A 24,303-nucleotide genomic window follows, 5' to 3' on the forward strand; every position below is an offset into this window, starting at 1 on the left:
TAACACCATTCCAAGAGTGTAGTGGGTGTTTTTTACGTACCATTGGCATGGGTGCCAGTTGCATAAACACTGGCATCGGCTACAACTACAATCGCATTTGGTTTGACAGGTTTTCTCAAGCATGGTATATCACCAAAGGTCTCAGTCACTTGTCACTGCCTCTATGAGGCCCAACATTCAAAGGATGCTTTTTATGTGCAGCCAGCATGGTTGCTAGTTACTAGCATTTCACTAGGCTTGACAGGTCTTCTCAAGCATGGCATATTGCCCAACATTTGAAGGGTGATTTTTACATACCACCAGTATGGGTGCCAGTTGTGTGACATTAGCATCGGTCATGACTATGACTTCACTTGGCTTACTGGGTCTTCTCAAGCACAGAATATTGCCAAAGGTCTTGGTCACTAGTCATTGCCTCTGTGAAGCTCAATGTTCAAAGATCATGCTTCACCACCTCGTCCCACATCTTCCTGTATCTACCTCTTCCACAGATTTCCTCCCTTCTTCACACAGCTGTCCTTATCCATATACATCTCATGGCCATACCAGCACAGTTGTCTCTTTAGCACACTGCATCTGATGTCAACAATATCCATTCCTCTCCAGAAAATCGAATATTGTGACTGCTGCCACAGATGGCTATTCTGCAGAAGTTTCAGCCATGTGATAGATACATCATGAGTCAGGTGATGCAAACCTGAGAAATTCTCCACTATAGTGTAATAATCCAGATTTAAGGATGCAGCATTTTATACCACATGACCTATCTTGACCAGTAGGCAGCAGGTTTATCAGCAACTTGCAGATACATCTTCATTCATTCGAAAGATCGTAGGTGTTCTTTGTGTGAAACTTTAAGTAATGCAAGCCAATCATTAAATCTAAAGAATTTGTTCAATGCTGATTTCTTTCTTTTACACACACATCCGTAATATTGTCAAATTTTATGATTCTACTTTCGTCAAATAGATAAGTTGTTGACAGGTTACATTAGCTTTATTTTGAGAAAATATTTTTTCCTGCGTTACTTTTGGTTCGCTAAGAAATTAAAAATATGCTAAACAATTCAAATTATTTTTCCAAATTGGTTCTATATGTTCCTGCTATAGTGCTATATAATATTTGATGAATATAAATTCGTCGTATTGATTTCTTACATAAGCACTCTGTTTATAGAGGAATGAAAGGTTATGACATTCGTACTTTTTACGACGTAAATGAATGGAATATCTTTATAGGGGGATCGAAAGCATGATTGTATCCTTGGTTTGTCACAGCTTACTGTTAAGCTAAGGCGTTCACTATTGATATTTATCAATCAACAGATATTCCTATGAGATAGTATAGACTTCTCGGATAGAGTAAACTCGGGGTTGTTGTGCTTGTTGTTTAACCCCAAGTCAACCCCATTCGAGCAAACCTATGATCAAAAGGTAATCTAGTTATGAACATACTGTCTTTTAGGGTGCGACTTAGCACTACATCGTCCGAGGTATCCATTAAGACGGTAGGATGTGTATTTGAGGGAGATTTGTAAACCCCTTTGACAAATTAAGCATACAACCACGCTTTCCATCCTCCTATAAAGATATTCCATTCATTTACGTCGTAAATAGTACGAACGTCATAACCTCATTTTCATTCCTTGAAAACAGAGGGAGATTTGGCTACTATTACTAGCAGTTCGGCTACATAGACTTCAACTGTTTTCCATTTAAGTGTGAGCAACAATTGTTATGATCAGAATGTAGCAACCTAAGGTTAATTATATATTATTAAACATTACACCGCAGCACATAACCTAAAACATGATTATGTAAACATTATTTCGTCTCGCAGTGAACACTGATTAGAGTTACACTCGTAGCCGGTTAGTGGATTATCCCAATTTAATTTCTTTTAAGACTCGAATTAAAGTAGCTATCTACTGGATAGTCGAGTTACTGACAAAGGGCTCCGATTAACTTACGGGTTAAACCCTAAAACTTGCATGTTTACATATACACAGTCAGTGTAGTGTCATTTCTTGTGTCAGTCATAGGACTGCGGTCATGGTAAAGACATCGCTTCGAAGGGTTTAATCGATTACGTAGACCCCCAACCCCCTTACTTCATGTTTAGTATTTACACTAACCGTTTCTTTGTATGGCTGAGGTAAAGAATACGTACACCACCCGTTTTCGGCGTAACAAAAACCCTAATCCTAAACATCGGGTATTCTTTACTTTCGCCCTTTGTATAACGATTTATAACGTTGGCACAAGGCCCGCAGAACGAAGAGATGAATGATTGAATAGTATTTTATGGATACTGAAGGGATGAAAATAGCCCTGCAGTGTTTGAACTTGGAATATACTGACGGAATTGATATCATTATTAGCTATTGTTGTTTAGTCCCGGCTTAACATTGATAGCACAGACATAGCAAAAACATTTCCGTCAAGACAATCCCGTTTTTAAGACTATGTAGGCCTTATATTAACTGTATCATTTCTTTAAGTCGGTGTACTGGAGATTTGGCTGCTATTTCTAGCAAGTTGAATGACTATAGATCAGTATGTCTCAAACTTTAACAATCGCCCCCTTTTACTAACACTTTTTAATGCTCCCCCACATACGCACAATGCTACATTTCAACAAAATTAAATACACTACAAGAGATTTCTGCCCACAGATTGATCGCAATTAAAACATTGCTTGCACTTAAGTCACTTCATTAATAAAATAATGAAGGTTTTAACATTTCGGCTACCAATGTTACCAGATCATTCGCAACGTAAATATCAAAAATATTTTTATATATTATGGCAATATGTTCTACTTCCTCCTCTGACTCCAGTGCCTATATAAAATTTTAATAGTGATACTCTTTTACTCTCTTTTATTTGTTTCAGTCATTTGACTGCGGCCATGCTGGAGCACCGCCTTTACTCGAGCAACTCGACCCCGGGACTTATTCTTTTGTAAGCCCAGTACTTATACTATCGGTCCCTTTTGCCGAACCGCTAAGTAACGGGGACATAAACACACCAGCATCGGTTGTCAAGCAATGCTAGGGGGACAAACACAGACACACAAATACACACACGCATATATATATATACATATATACGACGGGCTTCTTTCAGTTTCCGTCTACCAAATCCACTCACAAGGCTTTGGTCGGCCCGAGGCTATAGTAGAAGACACTTGCCCAAGGTGCCACGCAGTGGGAGTGAACCCAGAACCATGTGGTTGGTAAACAAGCTACTTACCACACAGCCACTCCTGCTTCTAATAGTACAACATAGCTGAGAGAGAGAGAGAGAGAGAGAGAGAGAGAGAGAGAGAGAGAGAGAGAGAGAGAGAGAGAGAGAGATTGTGGAGGGCGATCAACTGCAGTACTTGACTTTATTTATTGACCCCTGAAATGACGAAAGGCAAAATTTAGAGAGGACATATATCGCAAGACATTCTATCAACTGCTCTTACAAATTTACCAACCTTTCGATTGAGGTTATGCATTTAATTAATTGACAAAACTCTCTCTCTCGAGTCTGTTTAAAATCATCGTTGGTACAAAATGCCTTTCGGTATTTAGCCACGTCCCTCTACCTTACGAGTTCAAATTCCGCCTTTCGTCTCTTCATGGAAAATGTCGATAAAATAAAGTACTAGTCTTATACTGAAAACCAACCCAATTTTACTATCTGTTCGTTCTTTCTTAAATATGCGTGATGCTAAAATCGTTAGAGCATCAGACAAAATGCGGTATTAAAATTACGGTTCTATATGTTCTAAGTTTCACCGAGGCCAGCTTTGAGTCAATAAAACAAAGGGTGCTACTTCGGCAACCTGAAATAATCGCCCTTGAAGCTGTAGATCACACGCCAAAATGACACCAAAGTACTGAGGTTGATGTAATCGACTAATCCCCGCTCCTCAAAACTGCTGACCTTGTGCCTAAATTTCAAATTATTTTCAACTGTGCATTCGACCTGCCGCATCAGCAAATTGACTTCTAAATGCAGACATCTCATAGGATGAATCGTACGAACCTTCGTGACAAGTGAACTAGTAGTTATGCTGATTCTATTAGAATACTGACAGCTTTGGTCTCCAAGCTCATCCGATTTCATAGAAGAAATCACCAGTAAAATAACTTCGGTTAAAGGCTTTAATTACTAGGAACGTCTGAAAACTCTGCATCTCTACTCTCTTGAATGCTGAAGAGAGAGAGAGACTATCAAAAACGTATGAAAACGCCTGGAGGGGCATGCTCCAAACTTCGGTATTAGGGAATTTTTAATGGTAGATACTATCAGCTTCCAAAGTTTCCACCTTGGAAATCACGAGCTAAAACGCTCTAATGTACCACTCTGATATTTAGAGGTCCTTGCTTGTTTAACTGACTACCTAAAGAAATCAGAAATATAAAAGGGACCTCTACTGAAACCATAAAAAAACATCGGATAAATAACGATACTGGACTAGCCAACAATTCAAGGATACACTTAAGGAAGGTCAGCTGTTACAAACTCAATCATAGGTCAACTTCCAGCCATAAAGCGACAACAAAACTGAAAGAAAATAAATTAAGGCGGTGCTCCGGCATGGCTGCAGTCCTACGACTGAAACTATTAAAAGAATTAAAAAAATGTTTGGCATACGTGTCTCTTAGTGAAATTGTCTACTATGACCATGTTTTCTGCTTCCCGCCACGCGCTCTTCATAAATCCATTGTCGTTACTTCCAACGAAACCTCCAACGACGCAGATGATACTATCCGCCATTCGTTCCTAAGCTTTCACACTCCAGTGTCATCCACATTCACTGACACCTTGAATAGAGACCTCGAAAATATCCTCCAATAACTCAGGCCAGTCTTATCTCTTTCAACAGCACAAAGATAACACACATATATATATATATATATCAAAATATTTATCGCACCTTCAACGCCACCACCACCTCAAATATGGACAGTACATAATAAGAATTTTCAAGGCCGCTAAGTAATGTTAGGCTTCACCATCACTGAGAATGCATGGAAGAGAGAAGATTATAAAGTTTGGTTTCTCTCTTCAGAGCTAGAAAATTCTTTATCCCCTTGACAACTATTTTCTACGAAGTTCATGTGATACCTATAATAGAGTACTACTCCCACATCTGAGATAGTGCTTCTTGTACAAAGGTTAGATTGGCATGGAGTCTCTCATCAATTCTTGCCTCTGACCCACCGATATTTTGTCTCTTCTCTTCTTGATTGGTCTCAGGTTTAATGCCAATCAAGCATTCCCCGAGTCAGTTGCCTTTCCTTTTCTCATTTATTCATATTACCTTCCTTTCAAATTCCATATTAACTATGCTCTGTCCTTCCCGCCAAGAATGTCAGTACCATCCACTGTACTTATTTTTCCTATGGCCATCAATTTTCAACCATTCAAAAGGAACGTTAACAGCATTGATTTCATCAACCTCAGTAGGTCTGCGAGAGCTATGAGTACAATCCCCTCCATCTATCCCCGCGCCCGAAAATAGGTTATAAAATGCAGTGAATATCAAAATTCATAGTGGAAGATAAATTGTGTTGCGAATTGAATTCATGTTTACGTTTCGATCCTGCTGTTTTTCCTTTATTGTTCAGATTTGGCCCTCTCATTCATATTACTTGCAAGCAAAGATGACTTGACAGCATGTACCGGCTCTTTGCTAACCGCTTAGAAACAAGTGAAGTTTGGCGACAGGAAGGCATCAGGCCATAAAAATTCAGCAACTTCCATTTGACTCATGCAAGCACGGAAAAGTGGAGGATACATATACATATCTTCTATGTTTTATTTATATCTATCGTTAAACTGCGGACATGCTAGAGCACCACTCTGAACGGTTTTAGTCGAACGAATCGACCCCACCACTTATTTTAAACCACACAGCCAATAAAATAGAGTGATGTTTCATATATGTAATGTCTTTCTTCTTTATTTCCAATCCGTCTGTTTTTCCATCGATCTGTTTTTGCATAGTTCCAATAGCAAAGCGCCAAATACTCAGGTGGTTAGATTGATGGCTAATGTTGGTGGCCTACTCAGCTTGGACGAACTTCGTGTCTCCATTGCCCTTGGAGTGGGAGCTGACGTATGCACGGGTTTGATCTGTCGTTGAGGAAGGCTTCTTGACTCTACAGGCCTCCATGGTCTTTCTTGCTGCCTGAATGCTGGTCGCTTCGCGCGCCATACGGAGCTTGGCCCGGGCAAACATCTTGGAACCATCTGGATTGTCCAGATGTGATGGGAAGAGACCTGACGGCCTCGCCCTGTGACCCTGGTCGCAAGGCAGATGCCTTGTCTGGGATGTCACAGTTAGCGACTCCTTTGCTGCTTCTCACATCTTGAATGCTACGGTCAGAGCGAGATCCACAGCTTCTGCAGCCGAGCAGAACAAGAACCTGAAATACCGCGATCTGCCGCCCAACTACATATTCCATCCTGTGGCATTCGAGGCGTTTGGTGGGGTCGGACCACTAACTGCAAGATTCCTGTCTTCACTGGCAACTCATCTTGCAGAGGTAACTGGTGAGGTTCGTGAGGGCGTTTGGCTGTTCCAGCGATTCAGCCTCGCCATCACCTGCGGCAACGCTGCAAGCGTGTTTGGCGTATCTCAATAGCCATTAGAGAGGTTTCCCAGCGCTCCCTACTTTTCAATTATGTTGTCTGTTTTGTCCAATTTTCTAAATTATATCTTCTGATATAATAAGAGGGAAGTCAACTGCAATACATTATCCAAACAACTAAACAAGGGAGCATTAACATGTTAGAAACTATAAAAGTGCTGGCAGCCAATTAAAATTACGTTTGTAGTTGTCTATAGGAAGTTGTTAGCATCACCGCTGAATCCTTTTCCATTGCGAGAGAAAAGGACACCGTGAATGTTCCCTCGCAGCGCAACGTGGCCGATTTGGAAAGAGGGGGAAAATCAACCTCAGTACTTGATTGTATTTATTGACGTCGAAGGATTTGAACTCAATTGTAGAGAGCAGGAGCAAATACAGCAAGGCATTCTATCCGACGCTTTGATGACTCTACCAGTTCACCGCCACATATGTGATATAATGAGTTAAAAAAAAAAAACTTCAATGAATTGATATTATCCATACAATCAGTTGATAAACCACTCCGCCACTAACATCTTTCAAATATAAACTATTTTTAAAAAATAGAAGGGACGTAACTCCAATAAACCGGATTAACTGAAATGTTAGATCTCGAATGAACACAGTAAGAGATTAAACTGGTAAACCGCGACGCACTTAATCTCCAGTCGAAACAATTCTACTTCACTTTTGTTGCTAATTTAGGAAAAGCATAAATAAAATCATAAGCTTTATATCTCGTTTTAAAGAAATCAATATATTTAATACGCTTTATCCAGCATAGCTATACTAGTAAATTACCTCAGGATAAGCGTTACTAGGAGAGCAATTTTTTTTTTTTCGGCTGGGCAATTTGTATAATGTACTTCTTCAAATATTGTTCGTTTCTTTTACTAATTTTATTGAAGCAAAGGAATGTCAAATACTCCCCACCACTTTAGTCCGAACTGAAAAGACACACCTTATAAAATTAAGGTTCTCAAAATTGTTACATCCGTGTAATAAGCTATAAATACTAAGTGGTCGGTCATCTTAGGTTACAACACAGTGGATTTGTGGTATTGAAAGCATTTTTTTCTTTACTGTTATTCACAAAAAAAAAATAGAACAATTTAATGTGCCTTACGAGACTTCTAACGTTTCATACAGGACACTGTTGGAAAAGAGAAAGGCCCTGTCCAAACAAAATAAATCTAATCTATCCTTTAAAACTACTGAACTGATTTTTTGCCAACGTAAGACTGCCGGCTTAACTACAGATTCCTGTCTCCAGCACCCAACTTTGGATGATCATAACTTTCAGAAAAATGGATATTTTTTTATTAAATTTTCTACCAATATGTGTTATATTATGTAGATTCCGAATATACAAAACTTTTGGGGGAAGGTGTTTTAAGGGGTGGGGTGGGGAATTTCGGAAAATTCACTGGCGTCCACTTCAATTCGTCTTAACTTGCAAGAAAATTGATATTTTTAAATGAAATTTTCTACTAATATACCGCGGACTATGTAGATTCCGAGAACATAGGAATTTGGGGGGGGGAACAATTGGGGGTTACTTTTGAGGACTGTTCTCCACTCGGGAGTGTTTCGGAACAAGTCTTCCATATTTGTTTCATTTTCTCCGTTTTGTGCGTTTATGCATCCGTAGATTTCTACTTAAGCAGCAATGTGAATGGAGACTAGAAATCTACGGATACACAAACGCACAAAACGTAGAAAACGAAACAAATATGAACGACTTGTTCCGACCCCCCCCCCCCCGAGTGGGGAACGGTCCTCGAAAATAACCCCTAATTGTTTTCCCCTATGTTCACGGAATCTACATAGTCCGAGGTATATTTGTAGAAAATTTCATTTAAAAATATCTATTTTCTTGAAAGTTAAAACGAATTGAAGTAGACGCCTTTGAATTTTCCAAAATTCCCCACCTACCCCCCAAAGTTTTATATATTCGGAATCTACATGATATAACACATATTCGTAGGAAATTTCATTAAAAAAAATATCCATTTTTCTGAAAGTCATGATCATCCAAAGTCGTAGAGGCAGAAATCTGTAGATATGCAACACCTTTCTGTCTTGCTAATTTTCCTGCTTTGTTTTTAAATAATATTCAATATTTCAGTTAACTTGCGTTTCATATGTTCATCACTTATTTCATATGTTTCGAGAATATGTAAACCATTCAGTGTGCATCTTCATGAAACGTTTTTTTCTATTCTTACATTTATAATTAACTTTTTATCGTTTAGAAGACAGATCATTAATGTCGAATCGTGAAGCCCAATAAGAGCTGTTAGTTCGGCTGAAGTTACATCAGTGGTGATTGGCTTAATTTGATCATTTATAATGTCTGATATATATATAACACTAAGTACAAGATAAAAGACGGATTCAAAGAGAAAAGAGATATGGAATGGCTGAAAATATGAATTTCGACTAAGAAAAATTTCCTAGAGGTATGAGATGACGAAGCCATCCTCTACAATTTTTTGTGGGAAGAGATCTCGCCACTTAAAATATATTAGTCTAGTAATTCCTGTCATAGAGAAGTTGGCAAACTAATAAAATACAGATGACTTTAAACTTATCGACACTGTATTGAAAAAAGAATTATATGGATGCAAACTCTGTATCTTCTTATTAATAGGAGGGCGTGCAAAAATTTTGGTATATGATTCTTTCACCTGTACGATTTACACTAAGAAAAAAAAAAAAAGAAACTTCGATTTTTTTGCGTGGAATCAAGTACCCTGACCTGATATGCTGCAAACTCCTTATTTTGTTCGGAAAAAAGCGGGGTGGGTGGAAAACCGCCCCTCCCCTATCCCGGAATCATTGGGATTTTTTTTTTTCGTTGAATGGATTCTGGTGACCTCCTTATATGCTACAAAATGGGGTAGGGTGAGGTGGAAGCCTCGGAAATTTCACCTCCACCCCCATTGATCTTTTCACCTGCACGATTTTCACTAAGAAGAAAGAAATTTTTTTTTCATTGAATCAAGTACCTTGACCTCATAATATGCTGCAGATTCCTTATTTTTGTTTGGAAAAAAAGTGGGGTGGGTGGAAAACCGCCCCTACTATATCCGGAATCATTGGAAAATTTTTTTTCTTTGTTGACTGAATTCCGGTGACCTAATATGCTTTAAAACCCTTTTTTGGATTCGAAAAATGGGGTGGAGTGGGGTGGAACCCTCGAAAATTTCACCCCCACCCTCATTTTCAAATATTTTTTGCTATTTCTTTCTTTACCCATAACATTTAGCAGAAATACGTTTTTGAGAGAGTGTGGATTACATTAGATTGAAAATTCCAAAAAGTTTGAAATGAATGAGTAAAATATTATCAAAATATCTTTTTCCTACCTCTTAAAATCACTGTATATAATATATATAGTAATCCCGAATAAATTTTCCTGGGTTGCCGTCCTCAGTCAAACCGTCTAACCCATGCCAGCATGAAAAGCAGACGTTAAACGATGATGGTGATGATATATATATATATATATATATATATGATAGATTGTTACTCATTCAGTGTTTAGGTAAACTTCATCACTCACTAACTCTCCCCACACACAAAAATGAAACACATTTTGGCGCCAAAATTAGATTTTCTTTTTGCAATTTTTGGCGCTGAATTTTTCCGAACAAAAATAAGGAGTTTGCAGCATATTAGGAGATGAGAGTACTTGATTCCACGCAAAAAATCCGAGTTTTTTTTTTTATAGTGAAAATCGTGCGGGTGAAAGGATCAAAATTTACCAAAATTTTTACTAACATGGGTGGTGGGGTACTTCTCAGTTTGAAAACCACTATGTTAGCCTCCAACTTAGTTATACTTGGAAATGACCACCTGGGTCAAACTAAAAAAAAAAAAGAAAAATAGTGTGGATCTTTTCGGTTTGAACGGCAGTTTTTTCTAGCGGTGTCATATGAAATTGTCACCCATAATTACGACCCCATTTCAATCTGTTTTAGGGTTAGGGTTAGGGGTGGGGGGAAGGGTATCTTTTTTTCTTCAGAAATGTAAATAAACCCAATCTGTTTCTTAAACGAAGGACATATTCATACGGCACAGAATGTTTTCACCTCAATAGACGTCATTGATTGGTTGAAATTGCGGAAATTGAAGGAAAAAAAACAACAACAAATATCTTACAAACTATAGAATTTTCTCAATAAAGCCAAGAGAAAAAGATGTTTTATAAACACATTCTACCAGTATACGAAGTTTAAAAGTGTTTAGTTACGTGGAAATTATTTTTAAAAAACTGCCGTTCAAACCGAAAAGATCCAATAGTGCAATAGGTGTACAACAACATGTAGTAAACGATTATGAAAAAAAAAAAAAAGAATGAGCGCTGGTGAACGGGGGAGAGGACTTGAAAATTCACATCGGGAATGTTCCGAGTCCTCTCACCACTTCCCGGTAAAATTTTTTTTCTTCATATTCGTTTACTACGTGTTGTTGTACACCTATTGCACTATTTTTTTTTTGCTTTGTTTTTTGTTCGGGTCAAACACTTTTGCTTGACCGAAAGAGCAAAGAATTCGGTGGACAGTATAGTAGATCGTACGACGACACAATGGTTTTCACGTTGACTCAACTCTTAAAGATGCCTACCACGGCAGAAAACAAATGATACAATTGTTTTCTCTCGAAGCGAATGACTTTCGGAAAAAGTAAGCACCTGGTAAATTAAGTCAAAAATGCAGTTTCGAGTTCACTTTTTCCATAGCGTAAAGCGGATGATAGAGAAATATCCAGCTGGAAAGGACATTAGTCTGTTATAGTAACCCTTTCTGATGACATTGCTGGTAGATGGATGGACTAAAGTTATGTCGAATAAATGTTTTCGAAAAGAAACTCAACGAAACGCCTGAAGTCTATTTCAACCCCATTAACCTGTGATTTGCACTCCTATGTCCTTTAACTACCCGATCGTTTTATTATTAGAATGAATGAACAAAACGAAAGTAAAAATAGAGATGAGCCTCATTCCTACCTGATTCGTTATTTTTACTGTACTTTATGTATGTATGCATAAGCACTTTTATAGATACTGTCTTCTGTGTCAGAATTACAGCCTGGTCATCATATATACTCTATACAATACAAATCTATTCTGTAGGAAACTATCGTCACAGTTATCATTGGGATTACAGACAAATATCTTGTAGATTATTGTCCCAAATATGAAATCCATTGCCAATAGCTAGAAGATATTACATTATTTCAAACTTCCAAAATAAACTATACAAACCTTTCTATTTAACAAACTTGTTACTATTCGGTGTACAAAATTACTTCTTTGTTTCTTTATTACCCACAAGGGGCAAACGAAGAGGGGAAAATACAAAGACATGTGAGGACAGAAATACAAAAATAATTCTTACCCAGGTATACTGTTAGCTAAATTTGACAAAGATTTCACGCTTATTAAAAAAAAAAAAAAAGGATCGTTTTTGTTAACATTTCAATTTTCCCGTGCTACGCTAATTTTATGTCTATTTAAATTTGCATATTGAAACAACAATTTAATGTGAAATGAAGTTATGAGCTGCGTTCGCTGATGTTTAAGAACAATTGTTTCAGTTTTTCCCTTTTAATAATAATGGCACACAATCTACTATCTTGCTTAAAAAGACGAAAATCTGATCAATATGCGATGTAAGTGTTTAATTATTGTTACTAATTTTTTAATGACTCGACAACTTCATGCATCCCGCACTAAAAGTATGTACATTATAATTCTCTTTAAACTTCTCTCGAAAACGGGAAGAATCCGTTTGAGGTCATAGAAATGCAAAAATTATTTATTTCAGTAAGTTTGTGAGTTCCCGCTGACCCGACCCAACAATCTGATTTGCATTTCCAACATAGCCGTTTCACAGACTGTTGTCTCTCAAAAAGCTATTATTATAACTCTTAAGATAGAAGATAAAAATTGGAGCTGTAACCTAAACTTTAAAAGTTGTTTCTTTTCTCGTCAGTAATTTGAAATATTTTTCGTAATATTTGTATATATAATACTTTGTTCCTATCAAATCTTATTCAAAATCTTAAAAGGACGTTCAATGGATTTATCAATCCCTCTACCAAGACAAGATATATTTTGATTCGGAATCCATCGGCGTTATATTAACCCGTTGTTTAACTTGATATTCTAGACTTGGAATGTTTACATTCATTCCGAGAAGACAATTTTTATGAAAGGTATGTTTATTTTCTAACCTAGATTGTTCTGATTCTTCCTGCTGTCTTCCCTAGGTTAGACACTAAATTGAAGACTTCTTGTGGAGGAAAAGTGGGAATCTTGGATAATTTTGCATTAGTTTACTTTCTCTCTCTCTCTCTCTCTACAAGTCCTTTTCCTTCTCTACGATTAGAAAAAAGATTTTGGCACTCATTTGTCATCATTCTAAACTTCTGTTGTCATAGAAATAGAAGTTGTTGCTTGATAAGTATTTTTTAACTCTGAATGTGCTGGTAAATGATGGGTTATGGTTTAATAAAACAGAATAAACTTGAGGGCATAGGACAACTAAAACTATTAAACCTTTCGTAATTTAAAACTTAAGCAGAAGAGTTACTCTTGGGAATCGAAACCGAATTGTAGAATCGGTTCGCAGGCAATTATTTTCTACTATACTTTGCCAAATGGTGTTATACAATCACAAAAAATTTCGACAACCTATTGAAATTTATAGAGCGAATCGTTAAATTTTTTTTTTTTTAAGAAAAATTTCTACATACAAAGACTGAAATTTTATTTGTAATTCCAAGCGTTTCAACTTTAAACATCTAAACTTTTCCTAGTAAATTTCAATCAAGTTTTTTATGGGAGACTAACTAAAAAGCTATCTGGGCGTTTTCCCCTATTTTCATCGTTTAACAGTTATAACGATCTCCAAGTTTTTCTATCATAAATTCTTTGCTATATCAATTATATGTCATAAAGAAATAAACATTGGTTTTCTACCTACAGCACCAAGTCTGTCAGTCAGTCATTATCTTCATTTCTCCAAATAACGGCAGCTCTCTCTTCATTCCAGCTTCTCCCAATTTAGCTTTATAGGTTTTCTAATACGGATTTAAAACCTCAAATTTTATTATAGCTGTTGAAGTCAGGACGTTGCATGAATTATCAACAACGAAAGTCGTGAAATTAGAAACCGAGTTACGGATTAAATCTATAGGAGTTTATCCTATTAACGTTGAATGTCAATTGAAGCCAGTTGAGAATAAAGTTCAAAATCAACAAGCGTTCGCGCCTCTTTCCCAATGACATTTTCGCTGGTGTGTTTGAAATGATTGATTCTTGCATTCATTTGTATAATTGTGCGGCGGTTTGACTGAATCGTTAGAGCATCGGACAAAAAAATTTTTTAAACTTAAAGTATTCGTTCCGACATTTTATGTTCTGAGAACAAATCCCGCCTAGTTCTATTTTGTTAGGAAGAGTCAATGTAATTGACTGAGCTCCACTCCTCAAAAATTGAAACTCTATTGCGTAAGTTAGGAACCATTGTACCTATAATATTAGAAAGGCAGAATCGTTGGAGCATTAGACGAAACCTCTTACGTTTGTTGTGATTATTTTACGTTCTGATTACAAATACCGCTGGGGTCATCTTTGCTTTTCAACCCACTTCGACAATTCTTTTATTTTATTCGTTTCAGTCATTTTGACTGCGGCCATGCTGGAGCACCGCCTTTAGTCGAGCAAATCGACTCGAGGACTTATTCTTTGTAAGCCTAGTACTTATTCTATCGGTCTGTTTTGCCGAACCGCTAAGTTACGGGTACGTAAACACACCAGCATCGGTTGTCAAGCGATGTTGGGAGACACACACACACACGACGGGCTTCTTTCAGTTTCCATCTACCAAATCCACTCACACGGCTTTGGTCGGCCCGAGGCTATAGTAGAAGACACTTGCCCAAGATGCCACGCAATGGGACTGAACCTGGAACCATGTGGTTGGTTAGCAAGCTACTTACAACACAGTCACTCCTGCGCCTATAATGTTCATTTTTTTTTCTCCTACAGGTGTATGCAGAAATTTGTTTTCTTTGCTTTCAACCGCATAGTTCCAGGTTCAGTCACACTGCGTAGCACCTTAGACATGTGTCTTCTACTATAACCTAGGATCTTTTCGGTTTGAACGGCAGTTTTTTCTAGCGGTGTCATATGAAATTGTCACCCATAATTATGACCCTAGTATCGATCTATTGCATTTCAATCTGTTTTAGGGTTAGGGTTAGTTAGGGGTGGGGTATGTTAAAAACTGCCGTTCAAACCGAAAAGATCCTAACCTCGGGCCAACCAAACCCTTGTGAGTGGATTTGGTAAACGGAAACTGAACGAAGCTCATTATGCGCGCGCGCACCTTTATTTTTACTTGTTCACAGTTATGCTTTCCTCTCAAACTGTACTTTCTACGCATTACGATCGAATCCCCAACGAGTTAACATGGGATCCCCTAACGATAATGTAAACTTCGAAAGTAAAGAATACACACACCCGATGTTTAGGGTTAGGATTTTTGTTACGCCGAAAACGGATACGTATTCTTTATTTCCACTGTAAACATCATATAATCAAGGTATCCTTGACCTGAAGACCAGCTTATGGTCTACCCTTCGTTTGGATAACTGGATCTTTTCGGTTTGAACAGCAGTTTTTTAAAATAATTTCCACGTAACTAAACACTTTTAAACTTCGTATACTGGTAGAATGTGTTTATGAAACATCTTTTTCTCTTGGCTTTCTTGAGAAAATTCTATGGTTTGTAAGATTTGTTGTTTTTTCTTTCTTCAATTTCTGCAATTTCAACCAATAAATGACGTCTGTTTGAAGTGAAAACATTCTGTGCTATATGAATATGTCCCTCGTTTAAGAAACAGATTGGGTTTATTTACATTTCTGAAGAAAAAAAAGATACCCTTCCCTCCACCTCTAACCCTAAAACAGATTGAAATGCAATAGATCGATACTAGGGTCATAATTATGGGTGACAATTTCATATGATACCACAAGAAAAAACTGCCGTTCAAACGGAAAAGATCCGGATAATTTACTACTTCCAAGGTTCCGCTATCTATGAACCCTATGTAGCCTGAATTTTATCTACTTTATTCCCTAATTTTTGAATGTTTATTCGCATATACAACAACCCCTGTTGCTAACCATGAACTATAAAAAAAAAAGTACCCAGGTCGATTCATTCGACTAAAACAAATTGTTCAAGATGGTACCCCAGCATGGCTGCATCTAATGACTAAAACAAGTAAAAGATAGAAAATAGTTACACATTTCAAGAACCTTGGGATCTTGTGTGCATACATACTTTTTTTGTGTGTTGTAAAACGTCTGTTTGCATACACAGATTACAAGGAACATTGCCCTTTGGGTGCGTTAATAAAGTACCAAATTTATAACTATCTTTCTAGAATAATATCCTCAGTTCAATTCTCTCAGAAGTCGACTTTGCTTTTTATTCTTCTGGGATCATTAAGATAAATACTAGTCAAACACTGGTGTCGATTTAAGCGACTATATCTGCCACAGACATTGGGGGGGGGGGTGCTTGTTACTCTATTAGGAATTATGATTTAGGTTGCAGAATTGCATGTACGAGGATTGCACTGGACAAAATACCTTGTGGTTGGTTAGCCAGGTCATTTCTAATTGAACTGACCTATAATCCTTTTTACTATAGACACAAAGCCTGAAATTTAAGGGAGGGAGCAAGTCAAAAACATCTGTCAGTGCTTAACTGGTACTTATTTCATCAACCCCAAAAGGAGGAAAGGAAAAGTCGACCTCGATGGAATTTGAACTCAAAACGTAAAGACGGCTGAAATGCTGCAAAGCATTTTGTCTGGAGTGCTAACGATTCTGCCAGCTCGCCGCCTTGAACAGACCTGTAATCAAAAACATTCCAGCCATGACCATCCTACAATTTCTGATACAGCTATTAGGTTGTCAAGAAAGTTCTTGCGGAATTTCTAATTTTGGTTTTAAAGGATGAATTTTCAAATTAATTTTCGTTAAGTTACTTTGACTTCATATATCATTTTAAAGCCCGTTTTTCGCTCTATCTAATTGACGTACTCTTTTTCTTTTTGAATAATTAGGCCATTTTTTCCGGAACATTCAATACAACATGGACAAAAAGCAAATTCACACAATTTTCTTATTCCAGTTCAAGCTAGGCCGAAAAGCTGCTGAAACAGCTCGCGATATCAACAATGCATTTGGCCCAGGAACCACTAATAAACATACAGCACAATGGTGGTTCAAGAAATTTCGTAGCGATAACGAGTCTTGAAAATGTTAAATGTAGTGGTTGGCCATTGGATGTTGACAACGATCAACTAAGAGCCTTAGTGGAAGCCAATCCACGCAGAACTGTTCGAAAGCTTGCTTCTGAACTAGACGCAACGTATACGACAATTTCCAACCACTTGAGATTAGAAAAACAAAAATACCTGAGAAATGGGTGCTGCACAAATTGAATGACAAGAAAAATAAAAAACACCGTTTTGAAGTGTCATCTTCCCTTCTTTTATGCAACAAGAATAACCCGTTTCTTGACCAGATTGTGACTTGTGATGATAAGAGGATTCTTTACTGGCAACACTCAGCTCAGTGGTTGGACGCCGTTGAAGCTCCACGGCACTTCCCAAAGCCAAAGTTGCACCGAAAGAAGGTCATGGTGACTGGTGGTCTGCGGCCAGTTTCATCCATCACAGCTTTTTGGATCCAGGTGAAACCATTATGGCAGAGAAGTACTGTCAGCAAATGGATGAAATGCATGAGAAACTCTGACAACAACAGCCAGCATTGGTCAATAGAAAAGCACCAATTCTTCTCCATGACAATGCTCGGCTGCACATTGCACAACTGACCCTGCAGAAGCTGAGCGAATTGGGCTACAAAACGCTGCCTCATCTGCCATGCTTACCAGACCTTTCCCTTACCGACTACCAATTTTTCAAGCATTTTGACAACTTCCTGCTTCAAAAACTAAGACGATGCCAAACACTCCTTTGACTTCATCGCCACCAGAATGCAGCTACTGGCATAAATAAACTTGTTTCGCGTTGGCAAAAGTGTATTGATTCTGATGGTGTTTATTTTGATATATGAAGTATTGTTTGAGCCAAGATATGTACATCTGAATTTAAAGGTTAAAAACTGCAAGAACTTTCTTGACAACCTAATATCTTTAAGATTGTTGTTTGTGATTCAGCTGCTAGTTCTAGCGGATCTAATTTACTACAAAGTGGTTACTATGCTGGCTCATGCCTTTGCTGAATTTAGTTGCAGCTGCAGCTCAAATAAGTGTCAGTTTACCAAAGTTTTGTCGCATGCATTGTGTCCATGAACACCACTTAGCAGGTCATTCTTGCCGACCTACTTCATTTGGCTGTATTTTTGGGTAGTTACAGTTCACTGCTGCAGGACCAGCAGAACTGAAGGAAGTGTTTTAAAAATCTCCATAAAGAATTACAATTCATCTAGCTGACTTGCTGTTAGATTTACTACACTTTTGATATGGTGTTCTACATTGCAACGGAAGGTGCTTGTCTTCTCTTCCATTACGTTACAGTTCCCATGTTTATTATGATACAAAAAGAGAAAGAAAGAGGGGTGGTTATCAGTTTTAAATTCATTCAGTTCCTACTCAACTAGTTGGAAATATAATTTAATAATTGTTGAGCTTTCGTTATTCTGTAATGGAGATGTGCCACCCGTAAACAATAACTTCTAATGCGATCTGCAGAATTTATTAAAATTAGAGAGGCTAAATTAGACTAGGAGATGTTGACACAAACCGGAACCCAATACATTAATTTGATTCTTTTCATTAAAATTCCATTCACATCTATGGCACACAAAAGGAAGTGCTTTACTTTATTGACACCATAAGAATGAAAAGCTGAACTGACAGCAGCGAAATTTGAACTTAGAACATAAGAGGCCATCACTTACGCAAGGCATTTTGTTTTGACACTCTAACCACTTGTTTCCAAGCTATATTCCATATGGCAAACAAATGAAACTTTCAATATATTGCTTATTACAGTGAACTGCACTTCTGTTTGACATTTTAGGAAAGTTTTTGTCAGACAATGAGTAGTAGACTCGAATAGCAAAAGACAAGAATCCAAATTAAATTTGTCCTGATTTTAAAAAAACAAAAAAACTCTTCTACTGTAACACCAGGCTAACCAAAGCCTTGAGTGGATTAAGTCGTCAGAGACTGAAACAAAGTGTGCATGTACATTTGTGCTTCTCCAAAAATCACTGAGCTACAACTGCTGATGAAAAACAGGAAAGGCATCTGGTTGTAAAACAATGTCTCTAATTAATATATATATATATATGAGAGAGACGAAAATATATATATATATACTTTATTTAAAGCAGCGGAAAATTCAACAAAACCTGTTACTCTGAGTTTCACGTTCCCGTTCGTCGGACAGTTTTAGATCCGATATGTCAATTGGCATATCGGATCTATTTTAGCAAAAACTGTCCGACGAATGGGAACGTGAAACTCAGAGTAACAGGTTTTGTTGAATTTTCCGCTGCTTTAAATAAAGCATATTACTCTACCACTGGTATTTGAGTACTCTTTTTCCCACCTTGTTTCACATTTATGTGTTTACTCCGGTGTATGTGTGTGTGTATATATATATATATATATGAGAGAGACAAATATATATATATATATATATTCGTCTAACTCATGCTGGCTTGGGAAAATGACTGTAAAACAATGAATATAGATATTGGAGTCTGCTTGAATTTCACTAGAAGGAGCTGCTGTTTTGTTTAGCCTTAAGTCAGCTTTTTTTGAGCAGGCTTAACATCACTACCTTGTCTTTCCTTTACTTTTCCAGACACCCTAGGGTTACTTTGTCTAATGTGCCCATTCTTTTCTATGACAATGAGGTATGATTTGAGAGATTTAGCCACTATTTTTAGCTAGTTGAGCAACCATGTAGAAATTTGCAGTGGTGTTAAATCACATTAGCAGCATGCAAAGGTCAGGAATAGTAGATTAGAAGCAATAGGTCAAGCCACCTGAATTTTCCTTCTTGCTTTAACAACATGCTAAATGTTACAGACCACTCTATAGAAGTCTGTATAAAAAATTTAAATGGCATGCATTGATTTTTTCTTTTTTTTTTTTTTTTTTTTTTAGTTGAGCTATCATTAATCAAGAAATATTCTGTTCTAACTCTTTTAATTGTAGATCTGTAATGTGTGTCTTAGTATGCACATCGAGATTATTGTGTATATAATTTACCAAATTTCACAAGGTGATCCGATTCAACCCAATATAATTAATGGAGGCGAAAAAAACAAAAGCAAATTTCCATGTCCTGTTGAGAATAAATGGGGATGGAGCCAGATGTACAGAAACTGAGTATTATAATGGAGTTGTTATGGGTTAGTGAGAGGGGACAGAAATGTTCATTTGTTATGTCACTTTTTCTTTCTGTCTTTCATTTCATACATAGTCACATGCTTATACATTTGTGTGTATATCATGTGTAGTGTGATGGAAGAAAAGGACAACAGAAAAAGAAGCAAATGGGAAAAAGAAATACAAAAGGCCTTCCCTGTTGACCTCAGCGGAATGAATCGGTCACTCATGAAATAAATATGTCTTGTCTTACTGCCGTCTCTGCTCGAAATGACCACACGTGTCTCATGCCCTCTGCCTGTCTCACCGGCCCCTGCAAGCCTTACTTCGTCCACCTCATCTGCAATCCCCTCCACCAACACCACATAGCTCCATCACAGCCCATAACACCACATGATGATACATACATACTCACATATATGTGCATATCTGTGAATTGTGTGCATCTTGCAAGTCACTTGGCAACCTTACTAATGCTGGTAGCACAAAAAATGCACCCAGTACACCAATACCAACAAAGAAGCACCCAGTAGACTGTGAAGTGGTTGGTGTTAGGAAGGGTATCCAGCCATGGAAATCATGCCAAAGCTGACGTAAAGCACAATACAGCCCTGCAGCTCATTGAATCCTACTAAACTCCAACCCATGCCACTATGGAAAATGGTCATTAATTGATGTTGATGATATATCATCATCATTTAACATTCACTTTTCCATTGTTGCGGTAGTCAGACAGAATTTGTTGAAGCCCTTTCAGTCACCAACCCTCACCAATGTAAAATATGCAGTTCTGCTCTCATTTAATTATAGGAGCAAAATATTGCAGTTAGACAGATGACAAGAGTTAATGATAGAGAGATAGATGAGTCTTCTTGAGTACTGCATGTGGCCAGTCAAACCAGTCTTTTGTCATCTCTTCTATAAGATTCAAAATTCTGAGGTCAGCCTTCAGCACATCGTTCCACTTCTTTCTGGGTCTCTCTCTTTCACAATTTCCATCCACATTTAGCAATTAGTACTTTCTATCCATATGCATCACATGAGCATATTAACACAGTCTTCTTTCTTGCACTCTACACTCAATGCCTTTTATGTCCCATTTTTCACTCAATACATTTGCACTTTATTGTACATACACACTGATGTTTAACATCCAATGAAGCATGCTAGCTTCATTTCTTTCTAGTCTTTGCATTTACCCTGCATTTATGGCTCATGTTTCACTACCATGTGGCATTGTTATTTGTACACAAGTATCATAGAATCTGCCTTACTCTCTGAGAGGGAGAGGTCACTTTTTTTATCCACAAAGGTAATAGCTCTGAACTTCTCGAGCCAGTTCTTAGTCTTGCAATTTAGACTTTCAGAACATCTTCTTCTGTTAATTAGGTCACCTAGGTAACAGAGACCGTCTATTACCTCTAAGGTTTCTCCTAGGCATTCAATGAAATCAGTTTTCTATGTAACACAGTCTGTTTCCTCTGTTAACCTTCCTATGATTCCATTGTGCTTCCTGTGTGTCCAAAGTTTGCAATGGGTACTTTATAGATTTTCTACCTATGAGGTGATATCAAAAAATTCCCAGACTAGTTCTGTAGCATGCCAACAGATGGCAGCACACAGTTGCAGGCACATTGAGAGCCTTTGAACACTAGATTATTGCTGTAGCTGATCCTGAATTTAGATATATTTATATTTATACATTTCTGTGTATCAAATAATGAGGATAGAAATTGATATCAATCAATCAACATCAATTTAAACAAGTGGTCTAGCATATTCAAAAAAATCCGAAGATTTAAAAATCATATTACAATTAATAAAAGGAATGACCACTAAAGTGGATTCCTATATGCTAAAGATAGACATCAAATCGCCTTACCACGAAGAGTGTGTTCTCAAGAAAAAGATCTCAGCAAATGCCAGAATGTAAACAACCTACGTATCATGATTTCATTATTAATACTTGCAAAGTGCAAATATCTGTAACTCTTCAGCGTAGCCTGTTGTATTTCAAAACCTATTTCACAGAACTATACACAGAAACGTTCACCTGAAAGAAAACTTATGTACAGTTCTGTAAATTATATTTGTGATATTTTTCAAATGTCTTCATTTGTATGTATGTATATGCATCATCATCATTTAACATCCGTTGTCTATACTGGCATGGGTTGGACGGTTTCACCAGGGCTGGTAAGCTGGAAGGCTGCACCAGACTCCAGTCTGATTTGGCATGGTTTTCTATGGCTGGATGCTGACATCTCTGAGTGTGTGATGGGTTCTTTTACATGCCACTTGCACAGATGCCATTTGTGTGGCACCGGTATCTGCCACAACTGCGATTTTGCTGGCTTGATGGGTCTTCTTCTCAAGCATGACATAATGCCAAAGGTCTTGGTCATTGCCTCTGTGAGCCCAACACTCGAAAGGAACTCAGCCACTTTGCCTCCGAGGCCCAGTTTATATATATTTGTATGTATGTATGTATATATATATATATATATATATTTGTATATGTATAGTATTTATATTTGTTGCAACACTAACTTCAAAAAACCAACCAGCCACCTAATCACTTATCAGTCTGGTGAGCACATAAGCCAGATTGACTACCTCCCCACCAAGCAATGAGATAGGTGGGTGCTTAAAAATGAAGTCTTTCCCAGGTGAAGAGTGTATAACCCAACATAGGTTACTAGTTAGTGACTTCAGAATTAGAGCTAGAAAGACTTGGAGAAATAAACCAATCTGGAAAAAACTATGGAATCTCAAAGGCCCAGCAAAGAGACAATTTAGAGACTCATGGAAGCTTCTGACAAAAGAGGAAGAGTTAGGGTCATATAGCTTAGAGGACAATTGGAAGTTCCTGCAGGAGAATCTACTGAGGGCTATGGACAAAATCTGCAGTTGGTGCAGAGTCCCAGCTAGACCAAGGGTGACATGATGGGGAGCAAGGAGGTTGACAGTGCTATAAAAGCAAAAGACAGGCCTGGAAAAACAGTGGAAACAGAGAATTATATCAGGTAGCCAAATGGGCAGGTAGGCATCAGGTATACACAGCAAAAGAAGTAGCTGAAACAGCATAATAGATAAGACAGGAAAAGCCCCTGGGCCATCAGGAATCAGTGCCAAGATGATTAAATTTTCGGTGGTATAGGAGATAGCTTAGTCACCCATATAGTTAAACAGGTTATTCAGGAAAGCACCATTCCCAATGACTGGTGTAGTAGTATTATAGTTAGCTACTACAAGGGTAAAGGTGATGCCTTAGAGAGAAACACCTACAGAGGCATTACATTACTAGACCGTCATGAAAGTTACTGAGAGGATTATAGCTCAGTTGATTAGAAATAGAATTAAACTAGTTGAGATGCAGTTTTGTTTTCTACTTTGGAAGAGTACCATAGATGCCATCTTCCAAGTGAGACAGCTGCAGGAGAAGTACTTGGCCAAAAGTAAGCCTTTGCACTTAGCCTTCATCAACTTGTAGAAAGCTTTTGACAGAGTTCCCTGCTCTGTTATTTGGTGGTCTCTAAGGAGGTTAGGAGTGGAGGAGTGGCTTGTTAGAGCTGTACAAGCCATATACGGTGGTGCTGTCAGTCAGGTGAGTGTTGGCCATGAATACAGTGATGAATTTAGCATACAGGTAGGAGTTCACCAGAGCTCAGTTCTCAGTCCACTCTTATTCATTATAGTCCTCCAGGTCATAACAGAGGAATTCTAAACTGGGTGCCTGTGGGAACTGCTATATGCTGATGACCTTGCTCTTATTGCAGGTGCTTTAGCAGAATTGGAGAAGAAATTCCAGGCATCGAAACAAAATCTGGAATCAAAGGGCCTTAAAGTTAACCTAGCTAAGATCAAAGTTATTGTTAATAAGAAAGAAGATAAAACAGGTAAATGGCCCTGCTCAATGTGTAGGAAAGGAGTTGGAAGAAATTCCATTTGCTGCACCCAGTGTAAACTATGAACACATAAAAGGTGCAGAGGAATCACAGGTAGATTAACAGATAGTCTTTGTATGTGGCAGAGGTGCAGGAACAATAAGCACTAAGAACACAAGACTTAGATTCTCTCAAATGCCCAGGAGGCCCTCTTGAGGTTGTAGATAGTTTCTGTTACCTAGGTGACCAAATTAACAATGGTGGAGGATGCTCTGAAAGTATTGTTTCTAGAATAAGTACTGGGTTGAGGAAATTCAGAGAGCTATCA

At 37.8% G+C, this 24,303-nt stretch overlaps 1 protein-coding gene across 5 annotated transcripts in view; it reads left to right on the forward strand.

The window, feature by feature from the left end:
- The window catches only part of LOC115209092 (proline-rich protein 5), a 214,023-nt gene that overhangs the window by 133,388 nt on the left and 56,332 nt on the right, over positions 1-24,303 (forward strand). Inside the window, exon 1 of one of the 5 annotated variants that reach the window (XM_036501420.1) lies at positions 12,229-12,310. The exons of the other annotated variants lie outside the window; for them this stretch is intronic. Coding sequence (XP_036357313.1) covers positions 12,255-12,310 — 56 coding nt within the window. The 5' untranslated portion in view covers positions 12,229-12,254. Of the gene's footprint in view, positions 1-12,228; positions 12,311-24,303 lie in introns of those variants that run through there. 5 annotated transcript variants of the gene reach the window in all.

The sequence above is a fragment of the Octopus sinensis genome, linkage group LG3 (genome assembly GCF_006345805.1).
Source record: "Octopus sinensis linkage group LG3, ASM634580v1, whole genome shotgun sequence".
NCBI lineage: Eukaryota > Metazoa > Mollusca > Cephalopoda > Octopoda > Octopodidae > Octopus > Octopus sinensis.